This window comes from Cavia porcellus, unplaced genomic scaffold, assembly GCF_034190915.1.
Source record: "Cavia porcellus strain 051 isolate PalLab524CR breed Dunkin Hartley unplaced genomic scaffold, mCavPor4.1 scaffold_19, whole genome shotgun sequence".
Classification (NCBI taxonomy): Eukaryota; Metazoa; Chordata; class Mammalia; order Rodentia; family Caviidae; genus Cavia; species Cavia porcellus.
In genome coordinates, this window is record NW_026947502.1 from 30,644,460 (window position 1) to 30,663,102 (window position 18,643).

The following is an 18,643-nucleotide window of genomic DNA, read 5'->3' on the forward strand; positions in this document are numbered from 1 at the left end:
ACCATCGGCTTCTAGTGCCCAGACGCGGGGTCCTAATCATTTCCCCAATACCTTGGGCCTCAAATGCAGGTTCTGCCACTGTACCATCTCTCCATCTTTCTTGCAGGAAATGAGGAGAGAGGTGGTGGTGTCAATGGACACCTACTGCTGCTTCCAACTCCTCTCTCTGTGTCTATGTCTCTGTCTCTTTCTCCCTCACCCTTTCTCACCACTGGATAGATCAGGACCCCTTGACTTTGCAAAAACACAAGCAGCCTCCAAAACAGTTTGAAAAGGAGAGGCTGATGGACATTTTCATTTGGGCTCACATGCAGTTACAAAAAAAATTTTATTAATTAAAATTTAACAATCAAGATGGAGGTGGAGGCTCATGCCTGTAATCCCAGCATGCTGGAAAGCTGTAACAGGAGAGTTCAAAGTTTCCAGCCCGGCATAGGCTATCTAGTGACTTAATAGGACTCTGTCTCAAAATAAAAAAATAAAATAGGGCTGGGGGTACAGCTCAATGTGAAGGCCTTGGATTCAATCCTCAATGCTGGGGAAAAAAATTAAAATCAAGATATTTCTGATTCAGTGATCCCTACTGACAAGATAGAGCCATATTCACAAGATAGAGCCCTCTCTCACAACTGGCACCTGGCACCTGGAGCTATCTAGCCCTTTAAATGTGCCCTGTCCCTTCTTGGCACTGGGGCCCCAGCGCACATCTGTAGCTTTGGCTGACATTTTTTATAGTAGAGTTAAGAGAGAAGCAAAACATTTCTTATAACCCTTCTCTATCAAAAGTGGGAAACAAAAGACAGACCGAGAGAGGGCCTCGTGTCTCAAGAAATATAGGAAAGCTCATATCTCTTTGTGGAAGCTAAGACCATTCTTATTTCTCCTAGCCTGCAGCACCAATTTATATTATCGACCGGCCCCGTAGGCGTTCGAGTTCGCGACCCTGCCCTCAGCCTTCTCATTCTCCTCCTGACCCAGAGTGGCAACCTTTTCTTCTCAGATCGGTCGCCCGACGCACAGGGAGCGCGTCTGTCATTTCCTTTCTCCTTCAAGGCAGCCCTCTGTTTATTTTAACCGGATTAGGGAATGGGGGCGGGGAACAGGAGATTCCAACCGCGGTCATTGCTGGAGCTCCGGGAGACGTACGTGACTTGCCCAAGGTCACAGAGCCAAAAGCCAGCGACATCTAGACCTTGCCCCGGGACTTTTTAGCACCCGAAGCCCAGCTCTTTCCTTCCCGCCCACGTCTTAGGCGCTGTGAGCTCTCCGGGTGCAAACACGGCGCGACTTGTCTCAAGCTGCGCCCTCGGGTTGTTTTCTTTGGCGAACTGCGCGAGGGGCTAGGAAAACCTTGGGCCCAGCTGATAGGCTCGTCCCTGGAGTCTAAGAGGCTGCGTGTGGGACTGTGGATGGCCCGAGTCTGACCTGCCAGTCTCCGGGGCCCCGAGCTCTCCCGCAGTCCCCTATCCAAGCCGCCGGCTGGCAGCTTACGCGGCGCGCCGACAGCCTCTGAGCGCGGCCGGGAGGCGAGGACGAGAGAGAGGACTGCAGCGGAACCTCTCCGGGGCACCCCCGCCCTGGGCTGCTCTCCGCAGGCTGGCACCGCACCGGGGTCGCCGCAGCCCTGCGCCCCTCCCGGGCCACCTGTGCACAGACTGGCGGACCCCCAAGAGCCCAGATCCAGAGAACTAATCCACTCCGGGTTTCAGACTCGGGGCTCGGTCCCTGGAGACCGCGAGGGGCGGTGGGAGACCTCCCCGCTCACCACCCCAGCCCCCTCCGGGGGGAACCTCAGGCATCGCCCGGAGGGATCCCCGGCGGTGGGGGTGGCCCGCGCGCGCCAAACGGGGCGGCCCGGCCCCTCCTTCCTTCCCCCGCCCCGCCCCGCCACAACCCCGTTCCGTGACTCCAGTCCGGGTTTTGCGGCGCCCGCCGGCCCGCTCCCCGGCTGCGGGCTCCGCGCGGTGGCTGGCTCGGTGCGCGGCGCGGCTGGCGCTGCGCTCCGCCCCGGCTGCATTGCTGCGCTCCGGGTGCCCAAGGGAGCCACGCGCCGCGTGCGCCCAGCTGCCGGCCGACCCGAGGCAGCGCAGTCCGCTGGCATGGGCCCCGGGGGCGCCCCGAGGTGGGGCTCTGGACTGAGGGGCTGAAAGCCTCCCTCCCGCCCGCGGGGCCCCGCGCCCAGCCCACCCGCTCGCGGCCATGGCCGTCTGGCCCGGCCTGTGGCCAGCACTCCTGGGCATCGTCCTCGCCGCCTGGCTCCGCGGCTCGGGTGAGTCACGCCGCGCGCGCGCTGGGGAGGCTTGCGGGGGACCGTGCGCGCGAACGCCGACAGCTCTAGGTGGTGGGGGCCCGTGACCTGTGCCGCCTGACCGGCGAGGAGCCCCCGGAGGCCAAACTTTGCGAGGCGGGACGCGGGGGCAGCCTCTCGCTGTTGCGCAGCTTCCCCGCGCTCTCTCCCGGAAGCCTGGGTTCTGCCAAGTCCAGGAACAGCTGTCAACGCACAGGGATGGCGAGTGTAGACGCCCCACGCTTCTGGGTGGGGGAAGTTTGCTGGTTGCCCGGCCCCAGAGCAAGATTCGGGGTTTGGATCAACCCTGAGGAGCCTGACTTTGAGGATGCAAAGATAGAGGGTTTTGACCACATGCCGTTGCCCAGAAAATGGAAGGGGAGGGGTGTTTAAGATACCTCTTCCCTGTAGCTTCTGCCCCAACAGCCACTCACAATTTCCCAGCTTGGCACCTGGCCTCTGCCCACGTCCAGAACACAGTGTCCTCCTGTCCCTGTGACACACGCTTACACACGCACACACTCAGGCGTGGAGGCGCATGCAGCAGCCCCCAGCTCTTGCAGCCAGCACAGCCAGAGCACCAGAGCCCCTCTGGTCAGTGCCGTGGCTCTTCAGCCTCCCCGACCCCAGGCTGGAATCGTGCACAGCGAGCCTCCCCGTCTTGAAACTCCAGCTTTTCCTTTCCCTGCATGGCAGGCTAGCCACCTAACCTGGTCAGACCTCAGCCCACCTTCTTTCCCTCGAGCGAGGGGGCTTTGGAGGAGAAAGTTACCCTGCATCCTTTGTCTGGTCTCCTGGAACCTCCACCCAGCCAAAGCTGTGGGGGCCTCCTGATCTCTGCCCCCCTGCACTCAGCAGAGCTGAGCTTGTGGAGGGTGTCGTTTGTCTGGTCAAGGGAGCATGGAGCTTGCCCTCAATTCTCGAAGCCTTCAGAACAAGGGAGTGGGGAGTGAAGGTTTGCCCACCCGTCTTGCCAGGCCACAGTTCATCACAAAGGTGTTTTGGGGGATCTTGGGATTCCTGAACTGCAGTCCCAGACTGATTGGAGATCAGTGAGTGAGAGCTCAGAGACCAGCCTGATGATTGAAGCTGATGGCTGGTTCCTTGAAGAGTCTATGCAGTACATCCTGTACCTCTACCTGACTGTCCCCATCCTGCCTTCTCAGTCCGCCTTCTCCATCTCACTTATCTGTCTTTGCCATCAGCACCCCTAGATCTTCACTTTAATAACCATGTCTTCCCCATAACATTCCCTTCTAATCCTAATAGAGCTGGAAGACTGAGCTGCCATGGGTGTGTGAGCTGCACACGTGTGTGGGTTAGGGGTATGTGTGCAGCTCCCCAGATGAGCACTGGGGGCAGGGGTTGCACCATTGACTATGGTGAGCTGGAAGCATTAGCCCTTCCACGTATAGGCGAGGTGTTGCCAGATGCCAAGTAGGTGCCTAGGAAATGTTTACTGAGTCGGATGTGTGTAAGAGGACTGTGTGGTCATAGCTGCAAGTTGCCACGTGAGCACGTGTAAGGGCTGTGGGTTGACATGTGTGCCTGGGTGATAGAAGGGTTGGCATGGTTGCAGCATTGATGTATGTGCGTGTGTGGCCAGATGAGTGTGTGTGAAGGCTGGCCTGCTGCACGTGTGTGGTGATTGTGTGCTGTTGCACAGGTGAGCATGTATAGGTATGAGTGACAGGTGCTGGTAAGTCAGGGCACTGAAGCAGAACTGAAGGATTGGACTGCATGGAGGCCATGGGATGTGGGATCCTCATCACCTGTTGGGGCCTGATGTCAGGTTGCCCGGGGTTAGCAGGTGGGCATGGGTGCCGCAGAGCTGCCTGGAGCAGAGCCTGCCTCAGGCATAAACTCTCAGGTCTGTGATAGGAGCTGCTCAGAGAGACAGAGGTAGGGAAGGGCCCTCCTTTTCTGCTGGAGTCCCTTCCTACTGTCCCCCACAGCCTGTGGACACATGTGGATGCCCAGGCAGGCTGGCCCTGCAGTGACCCCAGCTCCTCTCACACCCGCCTATCAGCTCCGCAGCAACAGCAGCGGGTGAAAAATGCTTCTGTGAGTGGCTGAGGGAGGGACAGCCAGCTGGGCAGGCAGAGGGGACGCCGGGGGCTAGTGAGATGGAACTCTGCAGTCCACCCTCCCTGGATCATGCACCCATCCTCTGTCACTGATCTGGCACATCACCACCTCACACAAAGCCTGACCCTTCAGCACAAATGCACCTGGACAAGGCCCATCTGTGTCTGCACACACAGGCACCCACCTGCCTCATCAAACTGTCCCCTTTATATCCTGCCAGTCAGATAGCTGGCATGCAGGCCTGTCTACTAAGGGGGCTTCCCGTCACAGAGACCCTTACACTCCTGAGGAGGAGGGGCATTGGGAGCTAAAGGGCACCGAGCTGTGGCATCGCCTATCCTGACCCCAACAATCTGCCCTTGTCCCCCTTGCTCTGACCCCCGGCCTCTTCCTCAGGGCTGACCTAAAACCCTCGGTCCACTCCCATTCCCAGGTTGGCATGGTTGGGAGGAGGTCATCATTTTCCAGGGCTAGAGACACCCTGTTCTCACTTCACCTTTTACATAGGCTAGGCTGGGTTTGGAATGCATTGGTGCCCCCAGGAGAAGGCAGATCCCCTGACCAGCCTTCCTGCTCCCTCTTTGCCCATGTTAGGAAGGGCTACCCTCAGACCAGGACTGCATCAATCTGGATACCAAACACCTGGTTCCTAGGACCAGCTGCCTTGGCCTCACTGGGGCCCAGGGCCCCTCCTGACTTACATCCTTTTTTCCTGCATGGGGCTGCTCTGAGCCCCATACTTGCAGAGTCAGGCCTAAGCTTGGATGGGGGTTCCCTTCTGCAGATGGAGATCCTACTGCTGAGCTTAGCTGCCGTCTGGGAACCTATGTGTCTGTGCACATACATGTCACACCATCTTATTCCAAGCCAGCCCTTTCCTTCTGCCCTGTCCTCACAGGGGACCTACCATCCCCTGCCTGCTTCTCCCCAGCCTGGGGCTGAAAACCTTTGCATATCCCTTGGCTTTCTTTTCTCCTTCACGCTTCACATCTAATCTGTCACCAAGTCCTCTAGCTCAGTCCTACTTGTGACATTGCTGTGTCCCTCAAGTCCTGTGCCTTCCTGCCAATCCTCAGCTCCTTTTTCCCTTACCTGACTCACCTGACTACTGTGGTGGCCACCCCCACTCACTCCTCTTCTATGCCTCCTCCTCTCATACAAAGCCCTTTGGCATCTGGAATGGCACCGTGCTTCCTGTGGCTCCCCAGTGCCTGCAGGTGGAGTCTGAGTCAGGGGCCTGACGGGCCCTTAGGAAAACCATGGCCTTCCTTGCTTTGCATCACCAGCTGATAAGAGGCTGGGTACACTCCTGGGCTGGTGTGCTGGGCACTGTCAGGACAGCTCTGGTTTCCAGACTGTAGATCCTTTGCTTGCAGAAGCTGGTGTTACCTGATCCTGCCAGTATGCTCTCCACCTGACATCCCAGCCCCCTTTGGCTCTGTCCAGGCCCTTTTACTGATGCTCATCCCCACCTTGTTCTCCAGAGCTCTGTCCAGAAGGCCTCTCTGGGCCCTCCCCTCCACAGGGGCCAGGCATGCTGGCTGATGTGCTTTGGTTGGGCTGAAGGACAGAAGTGTGATTTCTCAGTCCTGGAGCAGCTGCCAAAAGCCTCTGGCCTGAGCCACCTCCACGATTTCCAGTGCTTCCCACATGTAAAACCATCGTGTGTGGGACTGTGACCCCACTCTCTGCCCCAACATGCTCAGAACCATGGCCAGCCAAGTGTTTAGTGTTTTTCTGTTTCCTTGACTGGAGTTTGGATTGTCTGGTCAAGCAGAGAGAGCTGCTTGTGGTCAGGGACAAGGAGGAGAGAGATCTGTTTCAGCAGTGATCTTGTCCTTGTCCCTGGATAAGACTGCCCTACTCCAGCAAGGCTGGAAATGACCTCCTGTGCAGGCTGGGGATCCATAAAGCCAGGCTCCCTCCTGTGGGGCAATGGCAGATAGGGACACTGTACCCTGGTGCTGCATTCACATACAGATGGCAAACCAGCCCACAAGAGAATGTGTGTTTGTGAGTCACCCACACAAGTTGCATGCCCCTGACTGCTGAGTAGGGATCTCCCTGCCCACCCCATCCCTACCCTGGCATAGATTTTCCTTAGAGTAGGTGTTTTCTTGTGCAAATAGTGTCATTCGGAGAGTTAACACCAAGATTTTGGGCTGCTTTGTGCTTTATCTATGTAGAGCTCCTGGTTCTTAAGATTGGGCTGCTGGGGCCCAATATACTTGGTCACCCAGGTGGGAGGCTCAGACTTGTGCAGTCAGTTCTGCCTGTTCCCACTTCCTTTTGTCTGCACCCATGGAAGCATCCTTTGGTATCTGGGAAACCTTGGCATCTTTTTTCTACCAAGTGGAGTACAAAAGGCTGGGGCTCTGGAGACAGAGAGGGTTGGCTTTCCTTCCAAGCTGTGTGTCCTTGGGTAATTTTTGCTCTCCAGCCTGTATCTGCATCTATAGGATGGGGTTGTGTCTCCCTCCTGGGGTTATAGTAGTAAATTGATGGGCAACAGAGAAAACACCCAGAGTAGACCCCAACATCTAGCAGCTGCTTATGGCCTGTCTGTTGCCTTCCTCTATTTTCCTAGCAATGAGGGTAGAGTCAGGCCAGTCAGGACAGAACTGGAAATTTAAGACATATTGGGTCCCAAGCCCAAAGAGCAAAGCATCTCCGTGGGAGGTGCTGCTTCCTTGCTCCTTGCTCCAATCCCAGAAAGGAACCAGGCAGGAAGATGGGCGGCTTCTAGTTAGAAGCACATATAACCTCTTTTTGCAGGGTCTTCAGATGTTGAAAAGGTAGTTGTTCCAGCCTGTCCTGGAACTGTGTGCTGATGATTAGTTCTTCAGCCACATAGAAAGAGGCACCAGAGGGGAGCAGGGACCCTGGGTAGTGCTGTTAGGTTGCTATGTGATCTGGACCAATCACTTAATCTCTCTGTGCTGTCTGCCTCTTTGTATACTAAAGGATTGGTCTTGATGACTCCATCAGGATAGAAGCTGGTGCCCAGGAAGCTGTCTGGGAGTGGGGTTTAGAGTCAGCCCTCAATAGCAGGTTCCCCCCACCAAGAACTGCTCACACCTGCCCAGCACCTGCCAAAGATACCAGTATCCCTGGCAGAGGCTGCTGCATTGCCTGGGAGCCAGGTGGCAACTGGGGCAGAGCCAAAGGTGGCTGTGAGACAGAGGTGGGAATTGTCAGTCCTGGCTCCTGAGCCAGGAAACCAGATCCTGCTTCAGCTGGCAATGTCCCTAATTACAGAAACAGGCCCTCTCAGGGGGCCCCAGAAGGTCAGGATGCCAGTGCCTGAGCCCCACCTTCTTCCCAGGCACCCATGTCAAGTGACAGACTGCTTGAGGTCCCCAGGGGCTGGAACCCCAGGCAGGTGAGGAGATGTTGGAACGGGTGAGTCGGCAGGCTGTGGTATCTGGGTTTGGACCAGATTAGGGTGAGCAAAGGAGGTGTCTGAAGCACCATTCTACATAGTGCCAGTGCAGAACCGCCTCCCAAGAGTGAGAATCACCCTCCAGTGCCCTTGGCACTTTAGCCTCCCCTTAGACCTGGCCCTGGATTCAGCTCCTGCCTGCTCTTGTTGCCCTGTCTTATAGCTCACGGGGCTTGGGTTCCATCCCCAGCACTACTTAAAAAAATTAAAAAGAGCTTCAGAGAAGATCTAGGCACAGGGTTGTACAGATTAACCAACTGATGTGAGGCCGTCACAGCACATGGTAGGTATTCAGGAAATTCCAGCAACTGAGGAAGGTGAATATGCAGGGGGCACCACTCCGGCCTGTTCTGGATGCGAGGTGGCTGTCTGGGAGAGAGGGTGCAGTGGGAGGGCCAGATTGGAGAGGCCTAAGATGAGGCTCCCATTTGGGGCCTGTGTCCCTTGTCATGCGATGGGCAGGACATATAGGACCCTTTCCAGTTTGGTCATTGGGTGGCCTCAGCTGGGTTTGAGTCTGGGAGCCAAGAGAGGTGTGGGGACACTTGAGTGGCAGCACTTCCCCGCAGTAGACCACAAAGCCAGGAAGGCTTCCTGGCTCACTTCGCTGGGCAGAGGTCTCTGAAAGTCCCTGCCTCTGAGTAGGGCCACCGAGGGAGCGCCAGGGGCCAGTCATTCCCAGACTGGTGGGTCCCCTAGAGCTAAGCCCCTGCCACGCCTGGATGTCACTACTATGTCCATCTGGAAGGCTCAGGGTCACCTTGAGCTTCAGGCAAATATGTAGCTGAGGTTTGGGGAGGAGATGAGGGGCGAGGAAGTCTGTCTAGATTGACAGACCTGAGGGACAGCTTCAGGGGTCTTGAGGAGAGAGTTCCCCATGCGGTATCCCTCATCCGCCCTGTATTGCAGTAGCCAGCTCGGCAGGTGGAACTCGCCGAGCCCCACCCGGCCCCACAAGCCCACCAGGAGCCTGCAGGGTTTACACCCCGAATTAGACTCCAGCCTCCCCAACAAGAACGGGACCCATTGGAGCTGAGGGCTGCATGTTTTTTCCAGGTCTGCCTTTCTTTCCAGCCCCAGCCCCAACCCCCAATTGTTCCAGGCACCGGACGATAGGAAGGCCTCCTTGGCGCCTCCTGCGTGCCTGGTTCTGCCGCCTCGGAGCCCCCACCTCGTTGTCAAGGTAGCTTGGCGGGCGGGGTCCTTCTGGCCAGCCGAGCTGCGGGGCACGTGAGCGGCCGTGGGGCTGCAGGTGCCCGAGCCAATGGGAGCCTGAGCCGAGGGATTAGCAATTAGCTGCGGCGCCCGCTGGGTTCCGGGAGGGGCTCGCGCCCAGAGGGGGCGTCCGAGCTCGGGCAGGCGCGGCGCGGCTGCCCGGCCGACCCTGTCCCCGCCCCGGCGCGGGGTAATTAATGCGCTGTAAACTCAGGTGGCGGAGCCCGGGAAGGGGCGGGATCCCTCCGCCCACCAGCCCGCCCGCAGCCGCCCGCCGGATTATCGGCTCTTTGTTCGGGGCCTGTTAACAAGTTCCTGGCTGAGCGCTTGGCTGCCGCCCACCCGGGGAGCAGGCGTCCAGCCTTTGGGCTCTGCTGCTCGGCGGCCTCCGCCCCTCTCCTGACCCCGCGCCCAGCTACAGCTCCTACCTGCCACCTGCCCTGCCCTGACTCCCTGAGAGGTGGGTGGGCGAGGCAGGGATCCCCCCTAGCGACCCGGTGCAGGCTGATCTCTCTGCAGAAGGCGGTTGTCCACATTACCTGAGCACCTCCTATAGGTCAGGGGCTTCACATGCACTGGCATAGTCATTCCCATTTTACAGATGAGGCTTGCAGCAGGGCCTGGCCATCCGAGGCAAGCTGGGCCTTCCAGTCTAAATGTTTGACAACCTCTTTGCCTAAGAGGGGAGAGCTTGGAGTAGGAAGAGAAGGAGTCTTCAGTAGGTGTAGACTATTAAGATTTTTATTCTTAATTCGGTGATGGTAGTCATTGTGTTTGGGAGCAGTGCTTGGGCTTTGCCTACATCATCTCATCAAAACCCAGGACAACCCATGAGGTAGGCGAGGTTAGCCCCATTTATTGGGTAAAGACACTGAGATACTGGAGATCACACTTAGGAAGTGGCAGAGCTGGGACCTCAGTACTGACCTGCTGGTGTCCAGTGTGACTCTGTTGTCAGAAACTTTTCTGGTGCTCCATGGACTTGATGGAAGAAAGCCGGGAGACCCTGATTCTCTGTGTAGTCTTGGGTTAAATCTCCCACCTCCCCAGCCCACTCCCCATCTATGTGCTGACTCCACCTAAAGCAGGGAAGGGGTATGATTATGAAAGCCCCACCTCTAGGAGTTGGCTTCCCTCACCTGTGGCTTTGAGCTTTAATCTAAAAGGATTTGTTCAAAACCACTTTCTTGTAACACGGTGGAATTCTTCCAGTAAGCACTCCCAGATGGCTCTTGGTGCTTCGAGGCCACGTCGGAGGGCCTTCTGCCTGTTACTGAAGACAAGGCTCTTGCCTGGCCACATCTACTCCTCTCTGGGCCAGGCATCTCCACTCCTCTTGGTCCTTGGTTGGCATGGTTGTGAGCCCCCTTTAATCCCGATACCCTTGTCACCTGTCTCTGGGTGTCAGCACATTAATTACACCCTCCTGGGTCCTGGAAACTTATATTGATTCAATGCCCTAGCATGGAGTAACAGGATACTAAGTGTATCTGTTGCAACTAATGGAAAGTCCAACCCTCATTGCCCTAAGTAAAAAAAATGGGAATTTAATGGTGCATATAACTGAAAAGTCAAGGGTAACTGGTTTCAGGCATGGTTGGATCTAGAGAGAAGAGTATGGCCAAGAACCATTCCTCATTTCTGCTCTTGAGGAATTGGGGTCACTCTTCAACAACCTCTTTCTCACAGTTTAAAGTGGCTGCCAGGCGCTCCCAGGGATATACATACATCCTCATAGTCTCAGGTCTGGAGAAAAGAGAAAGCATCTCTTCCTTCCACCATCCAACAAATGCCCCGATCTTCCCCAAAGGGTCCAACTCAAGTGCTATGCTCTGTATGTGAGCCAATCGCCACTGCCAGGGTTATGGTTATGCATATTACATTGGGCTTTAAGCCACCAGTACCAGTGTCTTATCACCCAGTTGGTTTGCCACTCCTTGAAGCTTCTTATTCTGCAGGAAAAGATGGACAATTATCCTCAGATTTAACCAGTAAACCATTAATATATTTTGTCCACTTATTGAATAGTCATGCTGCCTTACACCAAGGATTCATCCTGCTCAAAGATAAAGCCTGAGTTTGTATCAACATTAGCTATTTAACCCTGCATGCTAGAAAATACAGGAATACTGGTCATGCAACAGGTTTTGTGTTCCTGTAGCTGGGCTGTCTTCTGGTTCATATATCTCCATTATTGATCCTAAGGTATTTTATCACGTGCCTGGTTGAAATCCAGACATGCTGTGTTTCCAGTCTGGCCCTAATCTACCACGACAGTCACTGTATAATAAAGAGAGAAGCAAGCTGGTCTGGTGTGCATTGTCCTTGGGGATCCCAGCATGTCGCCTCCTTCCTTTAGTCACCCGCATGAATTGAGACACTCTATTAGGGTTGTGCATGGTGTTCACATCAAGGTCACTGAGCTGTGGCTACTCCAGGGGACATTTGCTGGGTTTTCTATTGGCCCATGCCTTGTGTCCTTGTATACAGTTCTGTGGATGTTTTGGGGAAGCCCCATCATCCCAGGAGCAGGGCCCAAGTGACCTAGGTAAGTGTTTCCCCAGACTGGTGCCTGTTTCAGAGCCTGCTTTTCTATCTCTTGTTGCATCTCTCAACAACCCAGCCCCTTACCAGTATGTTCTCTTTTTTGTTTAAACTTGCAAGAATTAGTTACTGTTGCTCAAAGAACCCTAAGTGGCATAATCACTGAAACAACTTTCTTCCTTTATTGACAACTAGAGCACAGCTCCCCATGTTCCCCATGACTGCACTCCCACTTTCTCAGTGGGGTTCAACAGGCCCATCTCCTAGACCTGCCATGTGAGTTGTCAGGACCAAGATGCCTGACCATTCATTCACAGTGACCTCTCCTATCCCATCTCCTTGTTTTTCAGTCCTTTCTTATTAGAGTTGGCCTTGATTCTCCAGTTCAGTGTCCTCGGGAAGAAAATGGCAGAGTAGGAGCCAGAGCTTCCCAGCATCCCCCAGCCAGGGAACTTGCCCTTCCTGGTCGTCCTCCGCTGAGCCCACTTCGGTCCTGTGTGGCTTTGGTGTCTCCTGTGAGCCATAGCTGGGCCTGCGCTCAGCATTGCTTGCATGGTGCTGTGATCTGGGCTGTACCACTTTCCCTTGGTTTCCCCTGTCTTCCCTTGCTGGAGTGTGTCTAGTTAGAATCTGAGCCTACCTAGTTGTCAAGCTGTGGCCCTAACACTTGGCTAGAGACCTGCTTCTTCCCAGTTCTTTGTGGTCACCCAGTAAGAAGTCCATTTTTGACACCCACCTGGTTTTCTCAGTACTCTTTCTGCTTCAGTCCCTACAGGGGTTGGGGGCTGGCTTCTGTGTGAATGGTCTGAAACCCAGAGACCAGGATGCCCTTCTGGGAATGGCCAGCATTCCCTCTCCAACCCTGCTATCCTGGTCAGGGGTTAGCACCTGGCTCTCTGGCTCTCTGGCTCTCTGGGAGGGCTAGGGAATTGGCAGCCAGTTTTCAATGGTGTAAATACTTCTATCATGGACTGTTTCAAGCTACCAAGACATCAACTGGCTTGCAGAATTCTAGAAATTTTAACAGTTTCATGAACTGGCTCCAGTAAAGCATGGCTTCTGACCAAGGTCACCCATCCTTTTGAGGTGACTGCAGTAAGAGTCCAGAGCATGAGCTCTGGTTTTCTGAAACTCTCTCCGCTGACCTCACTGACTTCTGAAGACTTCTGGGAGGTCCCTGCTCTGGCACGCTGGTGGACCAAGGGACAGGAAGTAGGGTACACACTAGAGTGCTTACAAGCCAGCACTCTAAAGCTGACGGTATGGATTAGGATCCTCACTTAGATTATTTAAGCCTTCTCTGCCCCAGTTTTCTCACCTGAAAATGTACGTAAGAGTTGTGAGAATGAAATGAAACAGGTTTTGCCTGAAACAGGTAGCCCAGGATGGAAAATGCTCTGCAAGTGTGAGCTGCAGCCTGTGTGCTGTGGGGGCAGCGGTGGCCACATTGCATTTGGCAAGTCTGTGGCCCCTCCTGATTTACGTGTGTGGGAGCAGGATCCTTGGTTACAAAACCTGCAGGCAGAGCCAAGGGCAGGACCCTGCAGGCTTGGCATCTTGGGAAAGTGCTCATGTGGGGTGACAGGCAGTCTTGAGGGGGCTTGAGAAGGAAGGCTGACGTGGTGAAGGATGATTCACTCAGAATGACTTGGCCAGGTATGACTCCTGGTGGCCTGAAAGCCAGCATGAGTCCCCAGGACATGCAGAGCAGAGAGAGGCAGGCCCACAGCCATGTATGAGTCTGCAAGGGCCAGGCAAAGACAAACCACCCGCTGGCCTTTGACTTCAGGGGGGGTCCTTAGCTAACTCCTTCCTTCATCCCCAGAGTTCTGGGGGCACTGTCGCTACAAGAATAGAGGGGCCCAGCCTGGAACCTCGGTTTGTGGAGGGATTTGGCCAGAGAGTTGTGGGAGAAGGTAGAGGACAGGCAATCCCTGGTGGCAGCATGTAGACAGGGGAGGCCTGCTGGAGCAGACGGTGCCTGTGGGGGCCAGCGGGCAACAGGGCTGGCTACATCTTTGAGCTGGGGAGTGACAGGCAGTGAGTGGTGTTTAAGGAAGATTAATCTGGCAGCTCATGGAGGATAGATGGGAGCAGAGAGAGGCTGGAGGCAAGGAGACCAGCCGGGAGGCTGCTGCGGTCATCCAGGCAAGAAATGATGAGGCCTCCCTTCCCAGCAAGCAGGCAGCAGGGACAGAGTAAGAGAGATGGATGTGGGAGACATTACAAAAGAGGATGCTGCATCTGGATGGTGCATGTGGGGGGCGAGGGAGGGGGAGGAGGCAAACATGATTCAGAGCTCTGAGCCTGGGGAAGTGATGTCAGAAACAGAAAATAGATGGGGAGCTGGGCCAGGGGAGAAACAGAAAGAACAAGAGAGCTCCATGGTGGCCTGGACTCCGTCCTGAGAACTCCACTCCACTGGGCTGTGTCTCACACGTGGACAGGGATACTCAGGGACAGAAACCAGCTCTGGCCAAGCTAAGCAAAGGGCATGCAATAGAGGTTTGAGGGACTGAAAGGAACATTGTGTGACAAAGTCCATACCTAACATTGTATCCTAGGAGAGAAGCCCTCAGAAGGATGGGGTGGAGCTGGGGTAGCCTCATTAATTTAGGGCATTGAAAGCAGTCTGGGGAAGGTGGATTTGCTCCCGCCTGTGTAGCTTCCAGGATAGTCTCAGGACCGCCTAGTGTGAGACACGAGGCTGAGAAAAACCTTTCTAGTAACCGGTGGCATGAGGGCCTGGCAGCGGAATGGTTTGAAACTCATCCTGTTGGGACCCATAGGGAAACCGGGAATAGGTAATAAATAAGGGGGCTTCGTGAGGCTCCATGATAGAAGAGAAAGGAAAAGACTTTGAAATTGATTTGAACTTCACTCTTAGCCAAACCCTAGTAGTTGGATTTGAGGAGTTTTTTTACTCTTTGGGAACTAGAGGAATGGCCCCATTTAGTGACATTTTTTAGTCTGTCTAGTCCTTCTCATTGTTTTGATGATTGAATGTACTCCTTCAAGGACTCAGCCCCTCTGCTCTTCTTTGGTGACCTCTCACCCTGATGTAGTCCTGATGGGACTGTCAGAGGCTTCTGGCCCATCCATGGCTCAGGGAAAGCACCTGAGTGGGCTGGGAAAACCATAGGAGGCTTTGGACACAGTGATTGCTCAAGGGGGTGAATGACCTTGGCTGAGCCCTTAGGATCCATCCTATGGCTTGTCCTGCCTAAAGGTGGGGGGCAAAGGAGGGGGAATCCTCCTTGTGTCTCTTGGATTTGCAGAATAAAGAGGCAGGTAAGGATGATGGGCCTGAACCTGCTCTCCCTTGTGTGGAAGAGCTTTGATGGGATGAAGGAGCCCAGGAATGAGCACAGGGAAGAGACTCTCCTGGTGGCCCTAAAGACCCTGGTCCCTGCAGCTTTTCTCCATCCTGTGAGCTGTTCCAACAGCCTTCTCGAACTTGATTTATGAATGTATGGCTTTAGGCTTGTGCCAGTTGGAGTTGGGTTTTGCTGCCCTTTGCCTGTCAGAAGCCCATCCTAGGATCTCAGGAGAAAGACACGACAATATGGGCAAAATATCCATTTAAAGGTGGCCAGGTAGCAGCATATAGGAGGTTCATCTCCCAAGCAGCAGATATTCTAAAAAAAGAGAATTCGCATAAAAATTCCAATTTCAGGCTTCCTTTGAAACAAGGAAAGATCTGGGCTGGGCGCAGTGATTCTTTACAGGGAAAGGGGCTAAAACCTGACTTCTGTCTTGGCGGGCATGCACCCCCTGTACATCCATCCTTGTGTACTTCTCGGCTGTATACTCCTTTATTCATGCAGTCCCATCTCATGCACTCTCCCTGCCCCGTGCAGCCCATCTCATGCACCGCCAGGCCCTGTATGCCTGTCCTCTACATGTACCCCTACTGTTCATGGATTCCTCTGCCCACACACCCCACTACCCTGTACCTCCCTCCCTGCTCATCCCCATTGCCTGGTGCAGAGGGAGGCTACAGTCTCCACTCCTTGCCCAGTGCTTGGTGCATGTCAATCCAAGGCCACATGCAGGTCCCTCCCCTTCCAGCTCTAAGAGCTCATGTTTGGGATCTTAGGGTGTACTTGTTCGATGTGAGGTGACAGAGGATAGTCAGGTGGAACTGTCTGAAAGATAATTGGAAACCTGAGACTGGCACTTTGAGATGCAGTCATGGCAGGAAGCAGAGAGGCGAGACCCATCATGAGGAACTGGTCATGAACACTGAGAGCTCAGATTCCATTCTAAAAGGGCCACTGGGGAATAGCCGCTGCCGAGACAGTGCAGCAAGATCTGTGGGAGATTCTGAGGAAGACAGAAGGAGGCCAAGGAGCAAGCAGTGGGAGCTGGGGAGGAGTTTAAACTTCTGCAAAGGAGAGGAGCAGCCATGAGGAAGGCTGTTAAGACGGCCGCAGCTGAGACCTGGAGGCCCTGCTGGGAGCTGGAAGTGCGGCCGCTTGAGAGCCGGTACCTGAAGTACACCAGGGTGAGAAGGCAGCATTAGTGAGCCAGGCAGTGCGCACAGAGAGCAGGGCGTTTGGAAGTTGTAGACAATGCAAACCTGCGAGAGCCAGAAAGATATCGCGTCTGTTGAAGGCTTCAGGGGAGAAACTTGCTGAGAGTTTGAGAGTATTTGTGCATAAACTGTAGGTAGGCTCCGAGGAGAAATGACTTGCTGGATGTCACATGGCGGCCACTGCAGGGCCAGATCCCAGCTTCAGCAAAATGGGCAAAAGGCCCAGGACCCATGAGCTCTTGAGGGAAGCAGAGAGGACAGCCTAAAGGACAGGACCAGTGAAGGTAGGTACACAGGATCAAACAAGCATTAGTGGAGCAGCTGCTCGGCACTGCATTAGACTCTACAGCACACAGAGACAAAGTTCCTCTGAGGGAACGTGTGACGTCAGTAACTGCCTACAGTACACCAGTGGGCCATCACCGAGCTGATCCTGAGGCTTCATGCAGGGTCACGGTGGAGGGAGAAGGCCAGGCAGGCCCCCTGGGCTCTTTAGACAAGGTCTGGCTGCCCACTGTCCCCATCTCCCAGTATCAAACAGTCACTCATAAACGAGCTCGAGGAGGTCCATTGAAGTTGGACTTTTATGCAATATATTTTTGTAAATGCCACCGTTGAGTGGCGGTTAGTGTATCCACAGTGTGGAGCCATCACCTCTGTCTAGTTCCAAAACATTTTCCTCAGCCCCTAGAAATCGCCGGTAAGCGATCTTTCCCAATCATCCCTTTTTCCGGCTACTAGGAAACAGTACTTTCCGTCTCGGTAGACTCACTCATTATGGGTATTTTGTGTAAAAAGGAATCGCACCATTTGTGACTTTTTGTGACTGGCATATTTCACTTTGCATAATGTGTAAACAGTCCATCCAGGGTGAATCAGTACCTCCTTTTTTGTAGCTAGCTAATATTCCATTGTGCACAGGGACCGAATTTTATCTGTTCATCTCTGATAGACATTTAGGTTGTTTCAGCCTTTGTGGAATGTTTGTGCTATGAATGTTTGCGTACAAGTATTTGTTTCCTGATCCCTTAGGGACCCAGAGGGGACTGCTGGGTCATATGGTAACTCTGTGATGCCCATTTGGAGGAACCGCCAACCTCTTATCCTCAGCAACAGCACCATTTGTAGTTTTAGTTACATTTTAACTAGCAGTGTGTGAGGGCTCCAGGTTCTGCACATCCCAGTGCTTATCTTCGAAATATTAAATTCTTGAAAAGTTTTTCTCGCTCGCCCCTCAGTGCCCCTCTTTATCATTACCAGAGCCCTGGGTGGCCTGAAGTCTGCCCGGGCTGGGTCTCCTGGTCCGGGATGGGAATCCGAGGAGGTCCCCATGGGCACACGTACCCTGCAGCAAGCAGCAGGTCAGAGCTGGCTGTCAGCCACCCTCTGGGCCTCTCCCCCCACCCCCGCATCTCTCCTTCTCCCTCTGACGCCTCCTCCATGCACGTACCCAGCCAGGAGCTGCCCTCTCCGCCCCTCTGCTCCATTTTGTGTGTGTGTCTCGTCACCGGGATAAATGCAGCTACAAACAATGCAGTGAGTTGGGTGCTAATTTGTCAGACGCAGTGCGCGGCTGTGATTCCGAATACATTAACATTTTCACATGAAATCATTTCAATTTTTAGTGATTAAGAAGTATTTGTTTTAAAGCATCAGGGTGATTTGCTGAAGGCCTGGAGGCCTGTAGAGGCAGGGGCAAGGGAACCCTGATGTGTGACGTCATTTATGGGTACCAGTGCAAGCTGTCACCACTCTATGCCTAACTGTGCCCACCTGAGTCTTCTGGACATGGGGCCGGAGGTGACAAAAAAGCAGACTGAGAGTGGAGACCACTGATTCTGGTGGTCCCTGGAACTCAGAAGCCACAGCCTCCACCTTCCCCTGACTTTTCCATGTTTTCCTGGACTCCCTGAGGTGTTGTCTTCTCAGAGACACTCAGCCTGAAGTAGGGGCCCATCACTCTGTGTTTTAACTTCATGGCATTTACCAATATTGGAGTTGACCTATTTCCTTGACTTGTTCATCTGCTTATTTTATGCCTCCTTAATTAAAACATAAGTTTTTTTGAGGGCAGAGACAGTGACTTGCTCATACATGAGTGGTTGGTGGGTGGGTGGATGGATGGATGGATGATACATAGATATATAGATAGGTAGGTTTATGGATAGATGGATGGATATATAAATGGGTAGGTTTGTGGACATATGGATGGACGGATGGGTAGATATATAGATGGGTGGGTTTATGGATAGATGGATGGATGGATATATAGATATGTGAATGGGTGAGTTTATGGATGGATGGATGGATGGATGGATGGATGGATGGATGGATAGATGGTAGATATACAGATGGGTGGATTTATGGGTGAATGGGTGGATAGATGAATATATAAATATATAGATAGACGGGTTTATGGATGGATGGATGGATGGATGGATGGATGGACGGATAGATGGACAGACGGACCCCTGAAAGGGAGGATGTACAATTGTTTAGTGGGCCCTGAAGATCATTCATCATACCAGGC

At 54.0% G+C, this 18,643-nt stretch overlaps 1 protein-coding gene across 2 annotated transcripts in view; it reads left to right on the forward strand.

Moving 5' to 3' along the window:
- The first annotated feature begins 1,998 nt into the window (after positions 1-1,998).
- The window catches only part of Unc5a (unc-5 netrin receptor A), a 59,973-nt gene continuing 43,328 nt past the window's right edge, over positions 1,999-18,643 (forward strand). The window contains exon 1 of one of the 2 annotated variants that reach the window (XM_003473235.4): positions 1,999-2,269. In XM_003473235.4, the coding sequence (XP_003473283.1) occupies positions 2,200-2,269 (70 nt within the window). In that variant the 5' untranslated portion in view covers positions 1,999-2,199. The remainder of the gene's footprint in view (positions 2,270-18,643) is intronic. The other variant, XM_003473236.4, reaches the window with a different exon arrangement.